The sequence below is a fragment of the Pteronotus mesoamericanus genome, unplaced genomic scaffold, assembly GCF_021234165.1.
Source record: "Pteronotus mesoamericanus isolate MK-2021 breed Mesoamerican mustached bat unplaced genomic scaffold, CSHL_Meso_final scaffold_507, whole genome shotgun sequence".
Taxonomy (NCBI): Eukaryota; Metazoa; Chordata; class Mammalia; order Chiroptera; family Mormoopidae; genus Pteronotus; species Pteronotus mesoamericanus.
Window position 1 is genome coordinate 13,380,438 of NW_026555319.1, and position 22,667 is coordinate 13,403,104.

At 50.4% G+C, this 22,667-nt stretch overlaps 1 protein-coding gene across 2 annotated transcripts in view; it reads left to right on the forward strand.

Annotated features, from left to right (window-relative positions):
* The window catches only part of SEZ6L (seizure related 6 homolog like), a 162,546-nt gene that overhangs the window by 117,969 nt on the left and 21,910 nt on the right, over window positions 1-22,667 (forward strand). For both annotated transcript variants that reach the window (XM_054594044.1, XM_054594045.1), the window contains exons 9-10: window positions 820-958; window positions 19,368-19,564. In XM_054594044.1, the coding sequence (XP_054450019.1) occupies window positions 820-958; window positions 19,368-19,564 (336 nt within the window). The remainder of the gene's footprint in view (window positions 1-819; window positions 959-19,367; window positions 19,565-22,667) is intronic.

A 22,667-nucleotide genomic window follows, 5' to 3' on the forward strand; every position in this document is an offset into this window, starting at 1 on the left:
CTCCCTGAGCCCGGATGCCTATGGAGCATGGAAGTAATGAAGAGAAGCCTCGCTCCTGGCAGCCGCCGCCTGGATGGTGGTTGGCGTGAAATAACAGCCCCGCCGTGGTGAGGGATTGATCTCTGTATTAAATGTGCTGGTTTAACAGAGCGGAATTTATTGGTGCTTTGGCCTCTGCCACGTTGAGAACTTTCCAAAGCGGTAAACACAGAGTGGAATTTAAAGGGCCAGGTGCCAGGTACGGTCCTATCTCTGCTTCCAGTTCAGAGCCGAGGTCCTCCACAGTTATATTAACTAAGAACTACTGAGCACTTACCTTGTGCCAGGCACCGTGCTGTGTTTGACGCCCATGAGCTCAATTAAGCTTCAGAATAACCCAATGACGTCAGCAGTGGTGTTACTGCAGCTTAACAGAGCAAGGAGACAGAGGTTCCAGGAAGTTCCCTACCTTGCCTCAGAGTGTGTTGGTGGTACAGGCAAGACCTGAATCCAGGTCCACCTGACCTGAAGGTACCATTTCTTAGCCACTGCTCACCCTGCATAAGAGAAGGGCGGTTGAAACTTCATTCAGAACTTTGAGCTCTGTCCTTGGTCCTGATAGAACTACAGCCCATCTTCACCAACCTTCAGCTAAAGGAGGCAGGCAGCCAGCTCCAATTTAATCATCCCACAGACGTGTATGGACTTCCCGGGGTGAAGGCACCTGTTCCCCATCTATGGCAAGCCGTGGCTGCGTGACTTCATAGCCCACACTCAACCGCTATGCCATATTGGCTTCCTCATAAATAAACTGTGTCTGCCTGTTTGTGTCTTTTACAGCCATGTGTGGTGGGGAGCTCTCTGCTGTCGCTGGGGTGGTTCTGTCCCCAAACTGGCCAGAGCCATATGTGGAAGGCGAAGATTGTGTCTGGAAGATCCACGTAGGGGAGGAGAAACGAATCTTCTTAGATATCCAATTGTGAGTGTTTATTGGTGGGCCCCACCCCCGTCCAGACTGGGGAAGCAATTGGTTCTGTTTTATTCTTTCAACCAACATTAAATAAGCATCTACTATGTGTCAGGGGCTGTGCAAAGAACTGGGGTCCCGATGGTGAAGGAAACAGCATCACACACATGCAGAGAAAGTCTCTGTGCTTGGGAAACTCTGTCTACCAAGGAATCAGGCACTAAAGGAGGAAATGCACCAATAACGCCGTACGGTCACGCTGATGATTGATGTAAGGATAGGTGCATGGTGCTATGAGATGCTATGGCAGGGATTTGACATAAAGGGGAAGATCAGAAAAACCTTCCTAGGGGACTTGATACTACAGACCACAGCTGAGGGATGAGTCGGAGCATATGCACCCAAAAGGAACAGAATATGCAAAGGCCCTGTGGCAAGAGTATGCACAGCATTTTCAAAGGACTGAATGTCTAATTTATCAGTATTGCAGTAGTTCATGTCCTATCTGTCTCTCTCAACTACACCAGAAGGTTCTTGCCGTCGGGGTCTGGTCTGATTTAACTCTGTTTCAGCGTCTAACAGTGTCTGACACATAGTAGGTGCTCAGGAAATGATCTCTAATGAAGAAATGCTGTAGTGAATGGACTTACTGGCTGTGTGGCTCTTTCCTGTACTCACTGGTGGTACTTATTAAGTGTTCCGATTAGAACTCCCTCCATCAACTCCCCAGGGATTGGGGCACTCACAGGGGAGAAGGAGGTGCCAACTCTGGGCCAGATGCACAGTGATAGCTCTAAACATGTATATCCCAGGTAGTTCCCACAAAGAAAAAGACCATGCCTGGTATCCTATCTTCTGGGTTAGGACAACCCAGCCGGCAAGGAGCAGAGCTGAAATTTGAATGCAGGCTTTTGTGGCTGCTTATTCGTGCTCCTTCCGCTGACCCCATGTGACACAGAGCTGAGAAGGGGACAGAGACAGATGGTGGTGTCTGGAGAAGCAGAAGAAAGGGCTTCCAAGCAGACACAGACAATGTGGCTGGGGACGGGGGAATGCCAAGTTCTAAAGAGCCTCTCTGGATGCAGCCATGACCTCTGACGTCAGCTCTCCACTCGAGGCTGAAGTGTAAACCCAACTGGCTGGGAAGCAGGACCTGGGCTTCCTGGTTCTACAGAGGAGCTTTGCAAGTCAAGAGGGAACTTATTTGCAAAATCATTAGTGACTATCTTTTGAAGCTGTCCCTTAGCGACAGTGGATGTGTCCTCTGAAGCTGTCCCAGGACCTCCTGTTCCAATTGAGTCAAAGGTTTATAGGCCCTGCCTCTTGTGGACCCGGGACCAGGCCAACATGGATCGAAATTCCAGCTCCTTCACCTCCTGGCCGTGTGGCTTTGGGCTTCTCTGGGCCCAGTGTTTCTCAGCTATAAAGAGGGTCTTGGAACATTGGTGTTCCTCTGGCACGTACCCACGGAACTTCAAAGGCAATGGCAAACTCAAATTCATGTCCAGCTGCCTGTGAATCACAAGGAGGAAAAATATCAAAAATATGGGAAGAGTCTCCCAGGATATGGCCTCCATTTATCAATGAACCACATTTATTACATCATGAGTAATCTGGGTAAGAAATAAAAATGATCAAGCAAACTAACAGTAACAGGAAGACCCTCCCCCCAAAGAGGTTTTAGAAAAAAGTAATGGTATTAAAGGGTTTGCCATCACAGACTTAGAATTAGAATCCAGAGTGAGAGGACTTCGGAGGCCCTCCGAACCAATGATGTCAAAGCCACTGGTTGACTTTGGGGCCCAAGTGGGGTCGGGCTTGGGGAGGCCACATGTCCTTCTGGATAATCTGGGCACCAGGTGCTGAGCCATAGGGAAGGTGATGTGGGACCGCAGACAGGCTGTAAGCTGGGGCCAGCAGGGAGAGCTCTGTCCCTCCCAGGGAAGCACCCACTTCCTCCACGGGGCACACAGCCGATGTCATCCCAGGCCGATTCGGTCTGATCTCAGTCACCACAGACATGTAAAGGCTGTAGTTCTTTTTGCTGAGCAGCCTTAATTGGCTTCCACATGTATTGATTGAGCACCCACTGTGAAGGAGGCACTGGCAGGGAACCAGACAGGTGCAGCCCTGCCCTCAGGGAGCCCACGTCATGAGCCGACGTGGCACCAGCAAGATGAAGGACAGAGGCCCCCGGGGCCGGGAATGGGGAAGGTGAGTTGGTAGGTGGCAGGGAGAGAAAGCTTCCCTGAGGAGACAACATCTAAGTCACCGGGGGCGATTTTGCCCACAGGGGATGCTTGGCAATATCTAGAGGCATTTCTGGCTGTGACAATTGGTGCTACTGGAATCGAGTGGGTGGAGTTCGGGGTTGCTGTTCAACGCCCCGCAATGCCCAGGACGGCCCCACCACAGGGAATTAGCTCACACAAAGCGTCCACAGTGTGAAACTAGAGAAACCCTCCTCTGTGCTGAGTCCCGAAAGACAGAGAGAAGATGGACAAAGATGGAGGGAACAGTGTTCCACCCAAAGGAAGAGCCTGTGCTAAAGTCCACAAGCAGGAAAGCACAAGTCTCTCCTCATTTGTTCGTAATATCGAATCTAGGCTGAGCACTTAGTGCATCCCAGGCAGTCCCATCCCAGCACCGTCCCAACACGCACACGCAGTGGGGTCCACAATTACCTCCATTCTACAGATGAGAAAACCGAGGCTCAGAGCGACAGAAGCATGACTAGGACCACATGGCTGGGCCCTGGCAGAGCGTGGGTCCAGGCCCTGTTTGCTGAGTCTCTAGGGCCTGGGATCCTCCCCAGCCCCTGAAAGGAGGGAGCCCTGCATCTCCTCAGCCCAGTGACACAGCAGTGTTATCAGTGAGAAAGCACCGCAAGGCAGCCGTGGAATCAGATTGGACCTTGAGGGTTGCATCAGGGAGTCTGGATTCGCCCAAACTGGGCAGCAGAGGCCGGGCAGTGAGCAGTGGGCGGGACGAGCCCAGCCCTCCGGCCACCGGCCTGAGGCTTTCTCTGAAAAAGTCCAGCACACACTTGGCAGGGTGGCATCTGGACTTGGCACCTCTTTCCTCCCACAGAGGGAGTGAAAATAGCATCTCACCAGCGAGGGTTACGTGAGGCCCGAGAGCTGCTGGGTTTAATTTATCTCGCTTGGTTTCTGCTGACAGTTTTAGTAAACCAATTTGGGTTTGATAGTAAAAATAATTTTGTCCTCAGGGCCCCTCAGCCCTGCCTAAGTGTTAGCAATTGTTATGTATCAGAGCAGTGAGGAAGAAAGCGTCCGTACGGCAGACCGAGACGGGTAGGTGGCCTGTAGTGGGCGCTGGGCCGTGTTTGCTGGGTCCTGAGGGCCCAGCCACGTGTGCCCGGAAAGCAGGAGCTCTTTTTCTCCCTCATTTACTGGAAGGGTCTGTTGATGCCGTGCGCATTTAAGATACCATTTATGAGGGACCTACTATGTGCTGGGCCCTAAGCTGCGCAGTTTATATCCATGAGCAATAATGAAGAGGAACGTTATTTTGTAAAGGTAATAATTGCATCATTTTGAGCAAATGTGAATAGAGACCATGACAGAGGGATGATTGCCCAAAGGAAAGACGAGACATGCAAAGCATGTTGCATGGGGCCTGGCGCATAGCTGGCGCTTCATAAATGGAGATTACAATGACCAAGAATCCTTATGAGGGAGGCGTTGTTTATGTTGTGGGTTCAGAAATGACAGCACAGAGACATTAAGTGGCTTCCTCAGGTCACACAGCCAGGAAAGGACAGAGCCAGGGTTTGCACATACACCAAAGCCTCCACTTTCATGGACTTGAACAGCCTTTGTAGGGACCAGCTACACGTCCGTGATGAAGCATAGGGGCTCCCCAGCCTCCAGGAGGTCAAAGGTCAGGAAGGGAAGAAGGGACATAAATAGACCTGGCGAGAAAGGGGCAGAATGCTGTGGGTGGCGGGGCAGGGATGGAGATGCCAGGGGCCCTGGGTTTATTGCTGTGAGTTGTGGAATGTCACAGAGAGGGTGACATTCAAGCAGAACCTAGAAGGGTGTCAGTTGGCCAAGCTGCCGTGGGGACAGGGCTTTCTAGGGGGTCCCACGTGAGCAAAGGACTCCAGCAAGTGACAACGGGGACTGTCAGGCACCAAATGGATGCCCAGAATTGCAGCATTAATTAGGGCCATCCGCCTTGCATTCTTGGTGTGGAGGTGGGAAGGGGGTTGGGTAATCTTAGGAGCCCCAGGTTATACCCCCTTCACTCCCCAAATGCCTTGTCCCTAACCCTTCATGAACCTCCCAGCTCTACCAGGAGTCTGTCACGTACTTTAAAACACAACTGACTGCAAACTTTTTAAATCCTTAAGGATGTGTTAAATCTCTATCTACCTACCTACCATCTCTCTCCTATCCATCCATCTACCTATCTCTATTTCTATCTCTCTCTCAAAATAAAACATGGAAACATGAATAAAACAACCAAGGAATTATTAGTGAAGGCTTCAAAGAATGGAAGAGCTGGGAGGGGCCCAGAGAGGGGAGGTAACTTTCCAGGCATCACACAGCAAGTCAGAGTTAGGACCAGAAAGACAGCCTCCGCGTGGCTGCAAGAGCAGAGCACAGAGGCCCCACGACTTTGAAAAGGCCCCGTGACAGAGGAGATGGAAGAGCTTCTAGGGTCAAAAAGAGCTTCAATTAAATCCCAACTCTGCTGCTCACTAGCTCTGAGGCCTCGGGTGGTGACACTGGGCTCCCGGGGCAACCGTTTGTTCACTCTGTCCCCAGAGCCTGGCACCCAGTAAGTGCTCGATAAATGTCTGCTACATTTTTAAAAGAGAGAGATGGTGAGTGTGGAAGCGAACCAAATAACATGTAAAGGTCTTAGTAGGTTTCTGACATAAAATAGACAGATAACCACAGCTAACTCTATTTCTACCCCCACCACATGCCAAGTTTTATGCTAAACACTTAGCATGCATTGCGTTCATCGCCGATGTTGGCCGTCATTATCACTATCATTGTCAAAATCAATGTCTAATGTTTATGGAGCACTTACTATTTGCCAGTTACTAAGTGCTCTACTCATCTGCAGTCCCTTAACAAAGTAACCTATGTGGTATCGCTATGACTGCCCCCCTTTTACAAATAAGGAAACCAAGGCTTAGACAGATGAAGTCATTTGCCAAGGTCACACAGCTGGGAAGAGGCCACGTCAAGCCTTGAACTCAGGTCCCTGGGGCTAAAACCAGTGTTCTAACCACACAACAAATGGTGGTGAGGTGCTGCACAGGGGAGAAAGCCCTTGCTCCCCCTTGTTGAGAAAGAAACCAAGGCTCAGAAGGGTTCTGCCTTATTTTCTGGGCACCTATTGCAAATATATGTATAGCTCTAAAAGAAGAAATTTCAACCAAGCTCCAGCTTGTTTTCCTGGATCCACTGCAAAGCCCAGCCCTAAATCTCTCTCTGTTTATGGGTCCCCGCACAGTTCTTTAACCAGGAAATAAAAGGCCCTAATAACAAAGCTCGATAACCATATGATTGATAGCTGCAGAATATTTCTCTTCAGCTGCTGCCAATCTGCTCTGTGCTAAGTTAATTCCAACCCCTAAAAATTAAGTGCCTTGTCCAGAGGCACTTCAGTCCTTCAGTGATATAGCTTCAGTGATATAGTTTCAGGCTGCAAATATTCAGCTTGCAAGATTCCAGCAAGAAGGAAGCCCAGGGGTCAAGGGCAGCATTGGCTCCAGATGTACAGATTTTCAGACACTAGCAGAAATCATGGGAGAAACAACCACCATAGAAATGACAATCTTCCAATGTTATTAGCAGAGGGAGATGGGATTTCCCCAGAACCAAAGTTCTAAGGAATCCACGAAGGAACAGCAAAGTTTGTAGAGCCCAAATTCCATCAGGTTGCAGGTGAAGACACTGAGGCCCAGGGATGGAAAGAGACTGCCCCCAGACCACTCCATCAGTCAGCTACTGCTGCATAACAAATTCCTCCAAACTCAGTGGCATAAAACAGCAAGCCTGTAGCATTGCTCAGAGCCTAAGTGTCAGTGAGATGATTTTTCTGGTCTCAGCTGGTTCGCTCATGTCTATGGGCAGCTACAGGTTGGGTGGCGGCTCTGTGGGTTGTAGCTGACCTTTCCTGTGTAGTGGGGGGGGGGGGAACGCTGTCAGGTGGTCTAGGCAGGCCCTGGCGGAGGTGGTTCATCTCTGCTGCACATGTGTCTCATCCTCCAACCACTAGCACGGGCTTCTTCCCATGTGACTGGCCAGGGATCCATGACAACAAGCAGAATCATAGGAGGCCACACGCATTGGAGGCAAGTCAGAAAGCAAGGTCCAGCCAGATTCAAGGGACAGAGAAACAGACTCCAGTTCTCTATGGCAGGTGCTTCAAAGCCTTGCTACTAAGGGTGTGGATGCACAGGGGCGGAGCTTTGCCACCATTTTTGCACTCAAGCTACCACAGTCAAAGAAGCGTGGAGGTGAGAACTCAGGTTTCCTGGCTCTAATCCAAAGCTCCAGATGAATACAGTGACCCTATGAGTGGCCGTCACTATCCCCATTTTACAGATGAGGAACCAAGGCTCAGAAAGGTGACGTAACTTGCCTACCATCCCCAGGTAGGAAATGAAAGAGTCAAGATTTGCACCTGAGGGTTAATCCCTGGCATTTAGAAAGCTCAGAAAACATTCCCTTCTCTACACGAGACTTCCCTCAAGCAGGAGGACATTCTGGGAAGATCCTGAATTTTCTCAGAAAGAGGAAAAGGCCTTGGTTTGTGGGAGGAATCCTTGGGTTCAGATCCCAACTCTTCCACTTATTGACTCTGTGACCTTGGATAAGTCAGTTCACTTCTCTGAGCCTCAGTTTCCTGTCTTTAAAGTGAGGATGATAACGGTACCCACATCTTAGAGTTGGTGAGAAGACGAACACTCGGTGAGCACCTGGCACGTGACACATACTCAATAATTTAATTGGCAGCCGTGGCGGTGACGACGATGATGACTTCCTCCCTTGGAGTATGCTGCATTGCGTGACCACAGACACACACACACACAACGTGCACGTACGAGGGCTGAGCTTGTGCTTTGGGTGTGACAGTGAGGAAGGAAGTGGGTTCATCCAAAGCCAACACCCAGGGATCCCGCTTGATTGCTTACTCCCCCCTCCCCCAATGCGCAAGGGACTCTCTGGCCAGTGGTAGCTGGGACACGCAAACTCTAGAATAGGTTCTTTCCCAGTGTGTGCTTGTTTTCTGTGCCTCAGCCATGCCAGGCTCTTTCCAGCCAAGGTGATTCCAAGAGCGTCTCTGGTAGGGCACCCACTCCCTGTCTAGAGCTGGGACATTGCCCGGCTGGTGCACACCTGGGAGCTCAAGACACTCAGATGCAATTAGATCTGACATCCCAGGGAGCCAGGACTACTTGCTTTATGAATCCCTGACATGCAGTGGCCTCAGGCACTTACTATTCGGCAAGCGTTTATTGAGGGCAAACGGTGTGGCTGGTGTTGCGCTAGATTTTCCGAGGCCCTGAGATAACAAGAACTCCGCGGACTGAGCCCTGAGTGCGTGCCAAACTCGATTCTGAGCGTGTTACCTTTGCTAACTTAATTCATTCTCAAAACAACCCATGGGTTCACGCAGGTTTGTTCCCCATGTCACAGATGAGGACACAGATGCTCAGAGGGACTTGGTGGCTCACCAGCTGGACATAGGGGTGCCAGGGCCTGGACCCAGCTGCCTGCCGCTGAGCCACGCCCCGCGTCACCTCTCAGCCCTGCCTCACGGAATGGAAGCCACGTTATCCTGACGGCAGCCAGCCTCCCTGAGGTGTTGTGAGCAGGCCTGTGCCTTTAGACAGCGCACCCCGATGAGAGGCGCAGGGTGGAGGGAGGAGTCGGGAAGGGAAGCGGGGGGGGGGGGGGCAGAAGCCCCGCCCCCGTCCTGTGCCCGCCCCCTGGGAAGCCCCTGCGCACCTGTCTGGTGCCTCCCAGGGAGAGCTCGGGGTGAGTCTTCCAGGTTCCGGAAAGTTCATTTTTGCCTGGAGGACAGCTCCCAGGTAGGGCCCGTGCTCCCCACGCAGGCTTCCGGGGAGTCATTTGACAGAGCAGATGAGCCATACCAAGGCTTTACGAGGTGACCCCTTGCAGAGGACGTGTCACAGAGGGGATTCGGAACGACAGGAAACACACGCAGCAGCTGTCAGCGCCGGCTGGGGAGGGCTCCGTCAACCTCTCTCCAGCAGAAGGCAGAGCCCCAGGCCCACCTTCCTCTGCGCAGGTGCGTGTGTGCACGTACACCACACACTGTGCACACACGTCACACAGGGACAACACACCAACAATGCAGACAACACACACACAACACCCACTATATTACATACATCACACACATGCAGCACACCCCACAACCCACACACCACCAGCAATGCATACAATACATGCCATACTACATATGCCAACAACAAACCACACGCAACATACACACATATCATGTACCATATACACATACCTCATACACAAACACAACACATATACACACACAAACACCACAGCAGCCACACACACACACCCCCCGCAAATCCCGATCCACCCCCACTTTCCACCTGATCTCAGTCTGTTTGAATTCTGCTCTCTCAGGGCCGGTCCCTGCACTCTGACTCAGACATCCTACCGTGGCGACGGGCTCAGGCCCTCTACTGATGTTATAAATTGGGGGAAACGCCTTCCAAAAGAGAAAGGGGCGTGGGCACCTCCACAAAGGAAAGTCACTGAAGGACATGAGTGTGCCCGTGGTCACCACTGGACCAGGGAGACCCTTGTGTTCCCAAGTCTGTCCCTGAACCGCCATGGAGCGACAGGGTAGGGAAGTGGGGGGTCCCACCCACTGAACAGGAAGAAAGCAGGAAGCGTTTTGGCCCATGGCCATTGTTAAGGAATTTTTGCACAACTCATGGATTCTGAGATTTTCATCCAGGGTCCCTGAAGCCCAGGCTGGGCAAGCGACCTGTCCATTGTCACAGAGCAGGGACGCGGGAGAGGGGTGCCTCTTGCTGAGGTCCCTGACACCTGGTTTTGCTGCCACACCCCTCGCCTCTCAGCAGACCATGTAGTTCATTATAAATGTCTTAAAGATCCCCTTTTAATTGCGTTCCCGGCACTAATTGTGTTATGTACAGCTCTCAGCGACATTATGCCCGTTTTACAGGCGGGGCTACTGAGGCTCAGAGAGGTGAAGCCACTCTCTCCAGGTTGCCCAGCCAGAAACCAGCATGTCCAGGATTTGAATCCAGGCCCATTCTTTTAGCACTGTTTCTCGAGATGGAGCAAAAACGCCAGGGCAGCTGAGGACTAACTTCTTAGTGGGCAAAGCAGCCCCGGGGCTGTTGGGCTTCTGGTGTGAAATGTCACGTAATTAACCTTGGCAAAGCTTTGCCCCTCACATTCCAAGGTAGCTCAGTCCAGGGATGTGGAAATGAGAAGCAGCTCAACCTGTGGGGTTGGGGGAGGGGTCCCAGGGAAAGACATGTCCTGTGCAGGGTCTCGTTCTTCTCTTTCCTTTTGGGAATAAGAGAATTGATCGAGAAGGGGAGAAAAGTGGAGGGAAAGGAGAAACAAGGAAGAAAAAAAAGCCTGAGTGTCCTCCACACAGAAACTCCCTGGGTCTTGAAGGGGAACTGATACCAGGGCCCCACCCCCTGAAGGCACTGAGGGTCTGATTCGTCTGGGGTGCATCCTGGGCGTCATCTGGGTTTTGAAATCTCCCAGCGATGCTCACGTGCAGCCGGAGCTGAGAACCACTGGGCAAGGGCTGGGCTCCAAGTCTGACATAGACAAGCACTTGGTGAATATTGCAGGGGGTGGGGGGAGAGGAAGGGAGGGGGTAGGAAGAAGAGGAAAATGAGAGGAACACAGAAGGAAATAAGAAACCTGTTCATTTTTTGTATGCTTCCAAGTGTCCTTTTAGGGAGTCACAGAGATTGGTTTTCTGTGTCCTCCCTGGAGTCAAAATGCTTTCTTGTGCCGTCTGCCATTTTATCAAATTAAATTGAAACCAAATTAGCACTGGGCCGAAGGGCCCCTCAGCAATTCCATGGTGCTGAGGAGAAGTGTCTAGTGCTGGCTGTGAGGCCCCCTGAAGGAGCCGAGGCCATGGGATCGGGCCCTTCTGGGCTCAGTTTACTCCTCCATCAAATGGGATTACTAACCTTTTCTGTGACCCCCTGCTCTGTGGTTTAGGGATGTGAATCAGAAATGACACAAAGAAACTCTGAACAGGTCTGGTGTGGTTTTTTTTTTAATGGCCTTTCAGAAAAACGTCTTTTATAAAAGTTTCATTGCACCTATACCTGCATTTATAGACTTTCGTTCTCTTTTTCCCCTTATTTAAATCTTATGTATATTTAATCACCACCTCTGCTGTCCTGTGGAGATCCTGCCTTAAGTGCATGATGGTATTTTCTTAGGAAAGTCATTTAATAATCCTTCCGAGCCTCGGTTTGCTCATCTGGAAAACAGAGTGGAATTCACCATCATTCGCTCAGGGCAACGACATTTGTTTCCACCTGTGCCAAGCCCCAGGTGGGGTGTCAGGGACCTGCGAGGGAAGAGCACGTGACGTCGGGGAGCTCTCAGGCCCGTGGGGATGCCGACACGGGCGGTGGGGTCCTGTGGGTCAGTGCCGAGGCGCTACCCTCCCACGTCATGGGTCTGGGTTCTGGCTGTCCTGAATGGCCAGCTCTTGGAGCTTCAGAATGTTTCTTTATCTCTGGGTGCCTCGGTTTGCTTATCTGTGAAATGGGCGGCCATAGTGGCTCTGACAGTATTTGATGATAAAATGACATGCAGCATGTGAAACGCTTAGAACAGCTCCTGGCGACCTTGGCTAGTCATTGTGAAGCCCTAGGTGCTGGGTCACATGGGGAGCACAGAGGGACCTTGAGGAATTAGAGAAATGCCGAGCAGAGAGGTGAGGAGAGGCATGCCAGATGGAGGGACCAGCACAAGCCAAGCAGGTCTAGGGGCTGCAAAGGGTCTGGGGTACAAAGGTGCTTGAGAAGCAAAAGTGGCGGGGGGCGGGGGGTGCTGCTGGGCAGTCCCGAAACGCTGAGAAGCCACACTGCATTCTGTGAGCGAATTTTTGCTATTTCCACAGTCCAATTTCTATTACCAGCTACTTCCCTTTTTTACCCCTTAAATCGCTTATAAATTGGCTTGCCTTTTTCACTCTGCTTACTCTCAGCAAAATAATGTCCATGAAATGAGAAGTTTGATGTGCAAACCATATATTTTTCTAATTCACATTTAAATAAATACATAACCATTAGACATTTTCAAATACGTTTTTGTCTACCTAAAATCATCTTGTGAACACCACTGGGGGAGGCTTTTTAAAGGCGAGATTTCTAGGCAAAGGTCAGACGTTGGTTTAGAAAGAGAGAAAAGCAAGACGGTTTGGTTTTCATTTCCCTCCACGCCTTCTGTGGAATATTAACCCCTGCTCCACAGTTGCCAAGCCCACCTACCACCGTCCCCTGCTCATCCAGGCTCCTGATTGGTTGGGGTAAGTCTGGGGGCGCCGGCCGCAGGGGAAAGAGCAGCTGATGCCATGCTTGGGCATACACTGCCCTCTATTGGCCAAGAGAAGAATTGCTTCACCAAAAAGAGCTGGTTCATCTGTCAGATTCAAATTTGCATTCCAGCCTCACCTCTTTGGCTGTCTAGACCCTAGTGGAAAGCAATAATGAGGGTTCCTCGGGCTGTTTTTATCTGTTTTTGAAGACGTAATATATTCACATGATTCAAAATCCAAAGGTACAAAGGAGTACTGTGAAAATTGTTTCCCACCTTTCCCCAGCAAACAGCCCCCTCTCCTGTTCCCCTCCCTGAGGCAACCGCTTGAACTAGCTTCCCATGTATCTTTCCGGACTCTAAATATTTCAAAAGCCATAAGAGAAATCTCATATCTACCACAATAAAGCCAGCCAGACTAAGTAACCAGTTTAGCAATGATTTTATTACATGCTCTGTTATACACAATAGACAATGGCAACAGAACAAAACAAATCTAATTGTTACAAAGAGATGTATAATATTAGGAGACAAGATCTTTTTAACACAGGGAGTCTGTAGAGAGAAGACGTATTACTGTGATACAAAAAAAAAATGTTGGAAATCATAGGTTTAATCAAATAAACTTCAACAACGATGTTATAAGAGCAAAAGAGAGGCCCTGATAAGAGAAGCCAGTCAGAGGGCTCTGCCTCATCTTGCAGATTTTATTTGTAATTTTTATTCCATTTTCTCATACAATACTGAACCTGGGCACACTTATTGGAGATGTATTGTTGGCTTTCACAAAACATCCTATAAAATAGTGGTTCATAGCTCAGGTTTTGGCATCCGACGGACCTGGGTTTGAATCCTAAGCCTCACTGTAGGTTCAACATACGGTGAACCATTTAGCATATACAAATCAGTGGTACTTGGTGCATTCACAAGGCTGTACAACCAACACCTCTATCTAGTCCCAAAACACTCATTATCCCTCAGACTAACCCATATCAATTAAACCATCTCGCTCCGTTCCTCCCCACCCTGCTCCCCAGCCCTGGGCAGCTACCACGTTGCTTTCTGTCTCTATGGGCTTACTTTTTCTGCATAGTTCTTACGAGGGGAATCATGTAATGTGTGGCCTTTTACGATTAGCTTTTCCCCCTCAGCATAAAGTGTTCAAGGTTCCTCCCTGATGCAGCATATACCAGCACTTCATCCTTTTTCATGGCTGAATAATATTCCACTGCATGCGTAGACTACATGTTGCATATCCATTCATTTGCTGAGTGAAGGGGCCAGATGTGTGTTTCAGAAGGAGTCATCTGGCTGCTGATGAGGAAGGCATTGGAGTCAGGCAAGGAAGGAGTCGGGAGGCAATGCTGTCCCGCAGTCCAGCCAACAAACGATGGAGAAAAGCTGATGGCAGTGACTGGGGGGAAGGGGTGGGTCAGCGTGGTGAAGGGGGCACAGAAGCTGAGGTCTGCCGGCAGGAGCTCAAGCCCCTGTGCCCACGGAGAGCCTTTCCCCAGGCAGCAAAGGGCGGCTGGGGCAGGCTGAGGCTGGCCTTGGAGAGCTCAGTTCCCCTGGAGGGTGCTCCCAGATCAAGCCCGCTGCCTGCCGGCACCCTCACATTGGCCCTGCGTTCTGAGTCCCACCGCCATCCGGGTGTTTCGGCGCCCTCCTGGGTTGTATCTGATTGGCATCTCACTTCCATCCACAGCACAAAGCCTCACTTTGCCCTGTGGCCAATCCGTCAACATCTTAAGTCTCTGCATTTTCATCTTGGCTGAATGCACTCGGTGGATCAAATACAGCTGGAGGGACAAGTGAAAACGCAAGCTCGTCTTCAGATTCTAGGGGTTGGGGCGGGGCGAATTACTGGCATTTTCTATGAATCATTGGAATCAGTCTATCAAAATGTGATCCAAAATAATGTAGCAAAGGTACTCCTCCCCCTGCCCCTTCATGCACCATTCTCAATTATTTTTCTATTGCAGATGAAATCTTAATTTTCATAGGTCTTCCGGTCATAACAAGGGCAGTTCAGTCTAATCATCACAGAGTTCTAAACGTTATTCATCTTAAAACTTCACCCCCGCCCCCAGCAGGGCTCCCTAGGCTGGGAATGCTGCAGTGAGGAAGGGCTGGGAGGGCTGCTGCTTTCTCACAGGAAAGACTGGCTTGTCAGGGCTGTTACGTTTGGGAAGACACAGAATGCGGATGTTTTTTTCTTCCTTAAGGGGTACCTGAAGTGGTCAGAGCCTGCTGAGCCTGGCTGCCCTTGACTTTCCCCTCTGCTGGTGCCCATCACCCTTTTGGGAGGGGAACACTTTTAAGGACACTCACAGAGGCTGCCTCCTGCAGGGTCCACACCTGAGACCCAGGCACCGTGAGTCTCGTCCCCACTGACATCCAGGAGGGACAGCTCCCTCTCCATACCCCATTCCCTCTCCCTGCTCTGCCCCTAAGCAGGCAAGCAGCTTCAGGCGGATTTTTACCATTGTGCTTGGCTTAGCCAGTGTCAAAGGCAGCCGCTGTTTTCCAAAGCCCAGATGGTGGTAGCAGGTATCCTTGGCCCTTACCACTCTGCACCCAGGACGACTTCCTGCTGATAGTCTGCCTGAGGCTTTCTCTGGTGCCATGTGGGCAGGTCAGAAGTGCTGGAGATTCAGCCCTCAGCCAATGAGAGGTGGCAGCTGGAGGATAAATACCCCAGCTCCGTCTCCCCCAAGGTGTGTTCCGCCCCATCTCTCACAGCTGCTGCGGGACCGAGCCCAGTGTCCATACCGGAACTTGCCCATCGATGGCCCATGCATCGCCCCCTCCCTTCCTCCTGTGTCACTCCCCCAGCAGTGCTGCCTGGGGTGGCCTCCCAGGTAACCAAGCTCTGAAGGAGAGTCACATGTTCGTTCAGGCTCTGCTCCTGGAGAACCCACTCTCAACCAACAGTCACATATATCCCTGTGAAGAGTGGAAGAGCTCGGCACCTGTTGGCTTGTCCTTAGCTTAGGGGACCTCTGCTGAAGTTCCAGGGCAACAGAGGTTGCACTTAATAGTCTGCTTTATACTGTTTACAAAGTGCCTCCGCATTAGCCAGGGTTTCTCAACCTTCCAACTTCGTTGTGCAAGGCTCTCTTTTGCGTTGTAGGATGTTTATCAGTATTCCTGGCATCGACTCACCAGTGGCAAGCCCGGAGGTGGGACAACCATGTCTCTAGATGTTGCCAAATGTCTCCTGGGGGGCAAAATCACCCCAGTTGAGAACCACTGAGAGTGAATGACCTGATATCATTTGGTGTAAACTGCAATCCAAAGAGAAGATGATAATGATGATACAGTGGTATGGTGGTCATGGTGATGGTGATGTTGATGATGATGCTGGTGGTGAAGATGATGGTGATGGGGGCGGTGCCCATGACAACACTGCAACATGACATAACGTCCAAATGATTGATCAAACCTGCTCAAGTGCTGTCCGAGGACCTGGAATTTGACCCCAGGCCTTCCGCATGCCTTACCTCACTCCCAAAGCCCATGACATTGACTGGAAATATTAAGCTCAATTCGCAGACAATGAGCTTTAAATAAACTACATATCCTTCATGAAAGTGCCAGAGCCAAGAGTCAAGCCAAAGCTTTCTGATTTCCGAGGCAGTGTGCTCTTCCCAGCACGCTGCTCCTTCCCATTTTACAAAGACCAAAGAGTTGTTTTTGGGTTTAAAAGGGAAGCTGTTTTCACTCTTGAAAAATGTTCCTGTTATTGGTGATCAGCACTATATGTTAGAACTCAGTCCTTGAGTTTTGGCTAAGAAAGAATTTAGAGCTAAGGCTCAAATACAAGCAAAAGTTTATTTAGAAAGTCACAGAGGTAGAAGAAGTGAGCCCTGGAAGAAGTGAGCCAGCTGGGTTGCGTGGGCTCAGGGAGTAAGTTACAGAGAGAAAGAAAAAGGGCCCTTGAAACTTAGGAGAAAGAAAGAAAGAAAACGCACCTGGGGAAGGAGAGGCAGAAAGGTGTAGAGGGGGGAGAGAGAAAGAGAATCCTTTGTTCTGAAGGTTTTTATCTGGAGGCCTCCGGGTAGGATCTCCATTGACTATTCATCGGCTTTCCAGGTGTGTCCTTCCAGGGTCACGGTCTCTACTGATTGGCTGGCGCCAGGGCAGGGGGTCAGTCATTGCAGCTGGTCCTAATGTCAGCCATGGTGTCACTCTGTCTGGTTTTGCTGTTTTTCTGGGCCTGGAGCTGAAACACAACTGAGGCCTAGATGTTATCTCTACTTTGACCAAAACTCTCTCTCTGTGCAGTCAACAGGCCCAAAACCTTGTTCCTAAGATGACTTGATGTGGGTAAGAACCTCACGATCTTGTGGTCTTAATGCTTAAGGGAATGGTCATACAAGGGCTTGTATGGGAGTCGAATGAGACTTTACTTCAGCCCCTTTGGTGCCCCTCTAAGGGGGTCTACCGAATGACTGGCAACATGCCAGTGGAGGGAGGTCAGGGCAGGGTCCACACTATATGACCAGCAATATGAAAGGTCAGGGGGTCTAAACCACGTGACCAATGATATGCTAAGGGAGGAAAGGCCACCCTGGAGGCCAGGTCCCACCCTACAATTGTCCATTGCTGGGAACCCGGGGCTTCCTCCCTGGGGTGACCTTCTGCACCTGGCCTCTCATTCCTACCCTGCTCCTGTCTGTCTGCCTGCCTACTATGTCACTTCTACTGCATTCAGATCATTGAATTGAATGACAGAATAAAGCCAAGTTGTTCAGTGTCCGGGACCCACTGTGACCAGCAGATCGGCTGTGAAGTTGGCTTAAGGAATAAATATCTGCCATCTACCACACTCACGCAAGCTTAATCCAGCACTTCCATGAGCAATTGATGTTTTCATGGTACTTAGAGGGCAGAGGCTCCCCCCTACAGGCACTGACATCAACCCCACTATTTCTGCTTTCAAACAAGACTCCCTGGCAGGTTCTTTTATACCATAGCATTTATTGTACACCTATTGTGTGCAAGAGAAGGTGGCAACTCCAGATTCCAGTCCAATAGGGGTTTAGAGGCTGTAGCCTAACCAGAAACTGGCAGGGGGTAGGAGGAGGCTGGGGCTTTGTCTCGAAGCCAGCTGTGTGTACAAAGCAAGTGGACAACTTTTCCTAGGTGAGGGCATTTTCCAAGTAGTGCACAGGGAGCTGATGGAGATTACAGGGGCAATTAGAGTCTCCCTAAGCCAGCCCTTGGGACAGCTTTACCTGAGGAATTGTGGGAGGGGCTGTGGAAGATACCGGGGTGAGTCGAATACACCCCCTGCTCTCTGGAAGTAAGACTTCAGCTGCGTACCTGGTGTTTCTGTTGTTTTGTTCTTACTAATTGAGGCACCGCAGGGTGGTTTCTGCCCAGGCTCCCCACTCCCAGATCGGCAGCAATCAGCGCCCAGGTTGGATGAAACTGTCAGCAGGGGAGGGCTGCTGTCAGTCTGCGTCAGTTCCAGAAACTTCACTCAGGGCTATTTCCTGGCCCACCTCCCTCCTCTGGCAGTGAATTGCTCAGTCAGGAGGCTCCTAATAAAAACCCTGCGCTGCCTGCCATTCCCAGCACAGTGACATCCAAACGCCTCCACTCCTCTCTCTAAGCCCTTTGTGGTGTGACTTCCGCAGGTCCCTCCCAGCTCCCACACACGCTGACCACCAGGCGAGTCCCCTCAGGATCCACGACCTCTCTCCTTCTGCCGGGGGCTTTGCTCTCTCCCAACCCTCTGCTAATCTACCTCATGGTCCCCTACTCTTTCTTAAAGATCAGACGCAAGTGTCACCTACTCCAGGGAGGCCTCCATGATGCCCCCAATCTGAGTTAACACCCTCCACTGCACTTACTGTGATTGTAACTCCTACCACAACCCCTGGCTTACTAGTCTAAGTATATCACTGCTCTGTGACTCCTCGTGACTTGTGAGCGCAGCACAGTGCCTGTCACCCAGTAGGTGCTCAGAAATATTAGGGAGAAGGATACAAGAAGACAGACATAAGAGAGAAAGAGAAGAAAGAGAGAGGGGATAAGGAGAACGGAAGAAGGGAGGCATGTGTTAATATCTATCCACGATTGTTGCAAGCCAGCATTCTTTCTATCAGAGATCGATTTTATCCAGGATGCCCAACAGGGCACCCAGGGCTGACGCCTCCTGAAGTGCTTGCTGGATTATCACCTGTCCATTGCAATCCAAATGTCTAGTGTCAGCGTACTTTCCTGAGCTCGAGTCTTTGAAAATGTGTCATCCTTGAGTGCTAGGGAGAGTGATAGCAGGCTTGAAGAGCCCATTGTCTGCCCCACCCCCAAGACAAAACAGATAACCAGCATGATTCTGAGGAATTATCCACATGATAAATGGAAGCATCATTTCTCCTTACACAAAAATGCAAATGATAATTAGCAAGCAGTCATCTTATACGGCATCAAACAAAGATGAAAGACTCAGGCCACGCCCCCAGAATGTAGCCCAGTGCCCAGCACTTAGTCTCACCCTTGAAACTGTTGTTGACAATGGGGATATCGAAGGCAGTTCTACTTACAGTGCAGCATTTGACCCTGCGCAGGGAGACCGTTTCCTGACTAATGAGTCTTCAAAAGCCCAATCCACCCACTGATCTGGTGCCAGGCTTCTGGAAAGGATCAGCAGGTCCTGATCGCGTCTGGAGTCCTTGCCTACCTCAGTCCCGGGCCCCGGCCTGGGACCTGACACATAGCATGTCGCGAAAAATATATCTGTTGTCTGAAAAAAATAAGTCAAAAGCTGGTTGAATGCCCCTAACTTTGCTTCCCAATGCCCCCTTCTCTCCGCCCTTAAGCCTGAACCTGAGCAACAGCGACATCCTGACCATCTACGACGGTGACGAGGTCATGCCCCACATCCTGGGGCAGTACCTTGGAAACAGCGGCCCCCAGAAGCTGTACTCGTCCACGCCAGACCTAACCATCCAGTTCCACTCGGACCCTGCCGGCCTCATCTTTGGGAAGGGCCAGGGATTTATCATGAACTACATAGGTAGGTGTTGCCTCCCGTCAGGTTTTTTTCCTGTGTATTTAGAGGCAGGTGAAGATGATTTCCCCTAGATATGTCTTTTTGGGGGGAAGTTTGTGCTACACAGGTCTTTTAATATATTGGCACAGTAAATATAGGCAGGTTTTAAGGCCTTAGTCAGAAGGACCGGGGTTTGAGTCTTAGTGCTGCTATCAATGGCTCAGTGACCTTGGGCAAGTACATAACCTCTCTGAGCCGCTTTTTTGCTGTCTGTAAAATGGAAATAATGACGCACACTTCACAAGATTGATAGCAGGACTTAGTAGACAGAGCCTCACAGCTTTAGGATTCATCGTGTTTCATCTGCCGTCGCCTGGACTTTGTTTCCTCAACGCTACCCCGGATCTGCACTTATTAAAGCAGTATCTCGCCATCTTGCCTGGACCAAAGTTTGGTTCTCCCCTAAGGACTCTTCTTCCCCCAAATCCCATCAGATGGAGACAGTCCTTCCTTTCCCACATCCCAAACTTTAGGACCAATACATGCAGGTTACGCTTTCTTGACCCTCAGCACGGCTTCCAAGCCATTTACCTCCCCCCGTCTTAAGAAAGGCCCGCTAAGTTCGAGCCAAGTTCACACTTGACCATCAAATCCGCCCTTATTGTTTTGTCCACGCACACCCTTCCCTTCTCGCTCCCCACCCTGCAACACTGTCCCCTTATTCATCACTGGCTCCATCACCCCCCTCTGCTCAGCACCTAAACACTGGCGGGTCTCAAGCTCCATCCTGGACCCTGTCCTCTTCTCTATCTAAACTCACTCCCCGTATGATCTTATTCAGTCCCATGGTTTTGAATGACACCTATTTATACTTCATTGTCCCATAATTTGTTGTACTTCCAACATTGGATTCTCCCGTCAACTCCAGATTTATCTAACTCCCCAGTGAGCATCCCTTTGCATGTCCCACTGGCATCTCAGATTTAGCATGGCCAAAACAGAACTCCTAGTGCTTTCCCTACTCCCCCCGGCCCCCACAACCACCACCACCCCACTGCTCCTCCTGCTCTCTGCCCATCCCAGGAGAGCGAACCACATCTCTCCTGCTGTCTTGGGCTGCTTCCTCTTTCCTTGCCCATATGCCATCCATCCTCTCAGCTCTACCTCCCCACTATGTTTCAGATTCAAGTGCTTCCCTCCATCTCTCCATGGCTACCACCTAATCCAAGCTGCCATCGTCCCCAGCAGTTAGGGGATCGGAACATGAGGCCTCGCTGATCACAGCCCTGGAAGGGACCTTCACTGATGCAGTGTCTGGTTCAGCCCTGTCATGTTACAGCAGAAGCAGCCCTGGGCCATCAAGGATAGGGACTTGCTCAGCAGGATCATACTTGAGGGGCACAGCCAGGCTCCTAGCTCTTAGGTTTTCTCCACCTCCAACATTCTTGGTGACAGCAGAGAACCTGGTAGACACGAGAGGGGAGCTAAAACCTGCCTCCTTTTGGCATCCAGGGTGGTGGGCGGTGTGCTTTGAGAATTTCAATGGGCAAGCTTCAGCCAGCAATTCGGGGACATGCTGACACCTCCTGGGAACAAGGTTGACATTTGATTTCCAGGATGGAGCAAGACAAAAGGGTGTTCCTCCTGCCCAGACTCCCACTTCTACCCCCCAGCACCAAAGACCCTCCGGCTGGAGCAAGATTCCATGCCTTTGGTGCTTTCTCCCCTGGGCCTGAAGACTTGCTCATCTCACCCTACTATAAAATGTTCTCTCTGTGCCACCCCCCACCTCTGAAATACTCACCACTTCCCTGACCACTGGATGTGTCAGGAGCCTCCTGCATGTGAAAATAAGTCCCTTTTTTATTTCCAGCTGGTGGCTGTTTCTCATCCCTGCCCACTCTACAGGCAACTCTCAGAGAGTCAAACACGTGTTGATCTTCTTTAATACATTTCTCGGGGGCCTTTTTACCCTGGATTGTGCTGCTAAATATTTTCAGAGTGTTATTGCTGCTACTTTGCATGCATCTCCCACTCTTGACTGGGCAGTGCCCTGGGCCCAGGGGGACGGCTCATGCCGACTGTCCAGCGAGGTGCGCTTCAGAGTCAGCCACCTTTGGAAGGAGAGTGTCTGGTGATGTGGCTCCAATCTATCTCCTTGGACTTTTCCCCCTTTCCCTGCCAAAAAATGAGGTCATACTTTTGCTCTTCTGTCTCCTCCGGTGCCTGAGTCAGTCTTCCAAGACTGCAGTCAGCTTGACAGCAGAAATCTGACTCTATCCAAGGCTACCCAAGGTTAACCAGAAAGTCTGGCCAATGCTCATTTTGGCCACATTGAAGAGGAGGTGCTCTTGCTAATTGAAGCTGAAACTTAGACTTGTGTGACAGTTTGACGTTGGCAAGCACTCTTACATATGTTATGATATTTTATTTTATCCTTCAAATGCATTAGCCTCATTTTCCAGACAGTTTGGTTCACAAAAGTCTCTTGACACCTCCTGTGTGCCAGGCCCTGCACGAGGCACCAGGGTCTAGGAATGAATAGAAGGCTGTTGCTGCCCTTGAGCTTGCTGGTAAGATGGGAAGAAGGAATCTGGTCACAAGCAAAGTCAGGATCATGTGCTGATGCACGGGGTTTCAGAGACCGCTTCCCAGGGGTACTCAGCCTTGCTAACATGGGCAGCACATAAAAGAGATAATAGTTCCCTTTGTTCTTATTCCTGTTAAAGAAATACACAGTTAACTTTACAGGGAAGGCAAGTGGACTTCTGTATTTATTTTTGATGCCAATCAATTGCTTGTGACCACCAGTGTTGAAGACCATGTTGAAAAGAATTCATAGGAGGTGATGCCTGAAGTCACTGGGAAAGAATGATGTGATTGATTAATGATGTCTGCCATGGCATGGGAAAGGTATTTGCTCTCATAGGTCTAGATTTGACCAGACACAGATGCAATCTCCCTTCAGTAGTGGAATCAGAGGGAAGGGTCAGAGGTTTCTCTGATCATCTAGATAATTCTGAACCTCCTTGACTGATCTCAAGACCTAAACCCCAGCTCTGGAAGTTGGTTAAGGCTTGCCTGCTATGGCTACGGTCAGAACCATGGGCTTACATGGTTCTGACCT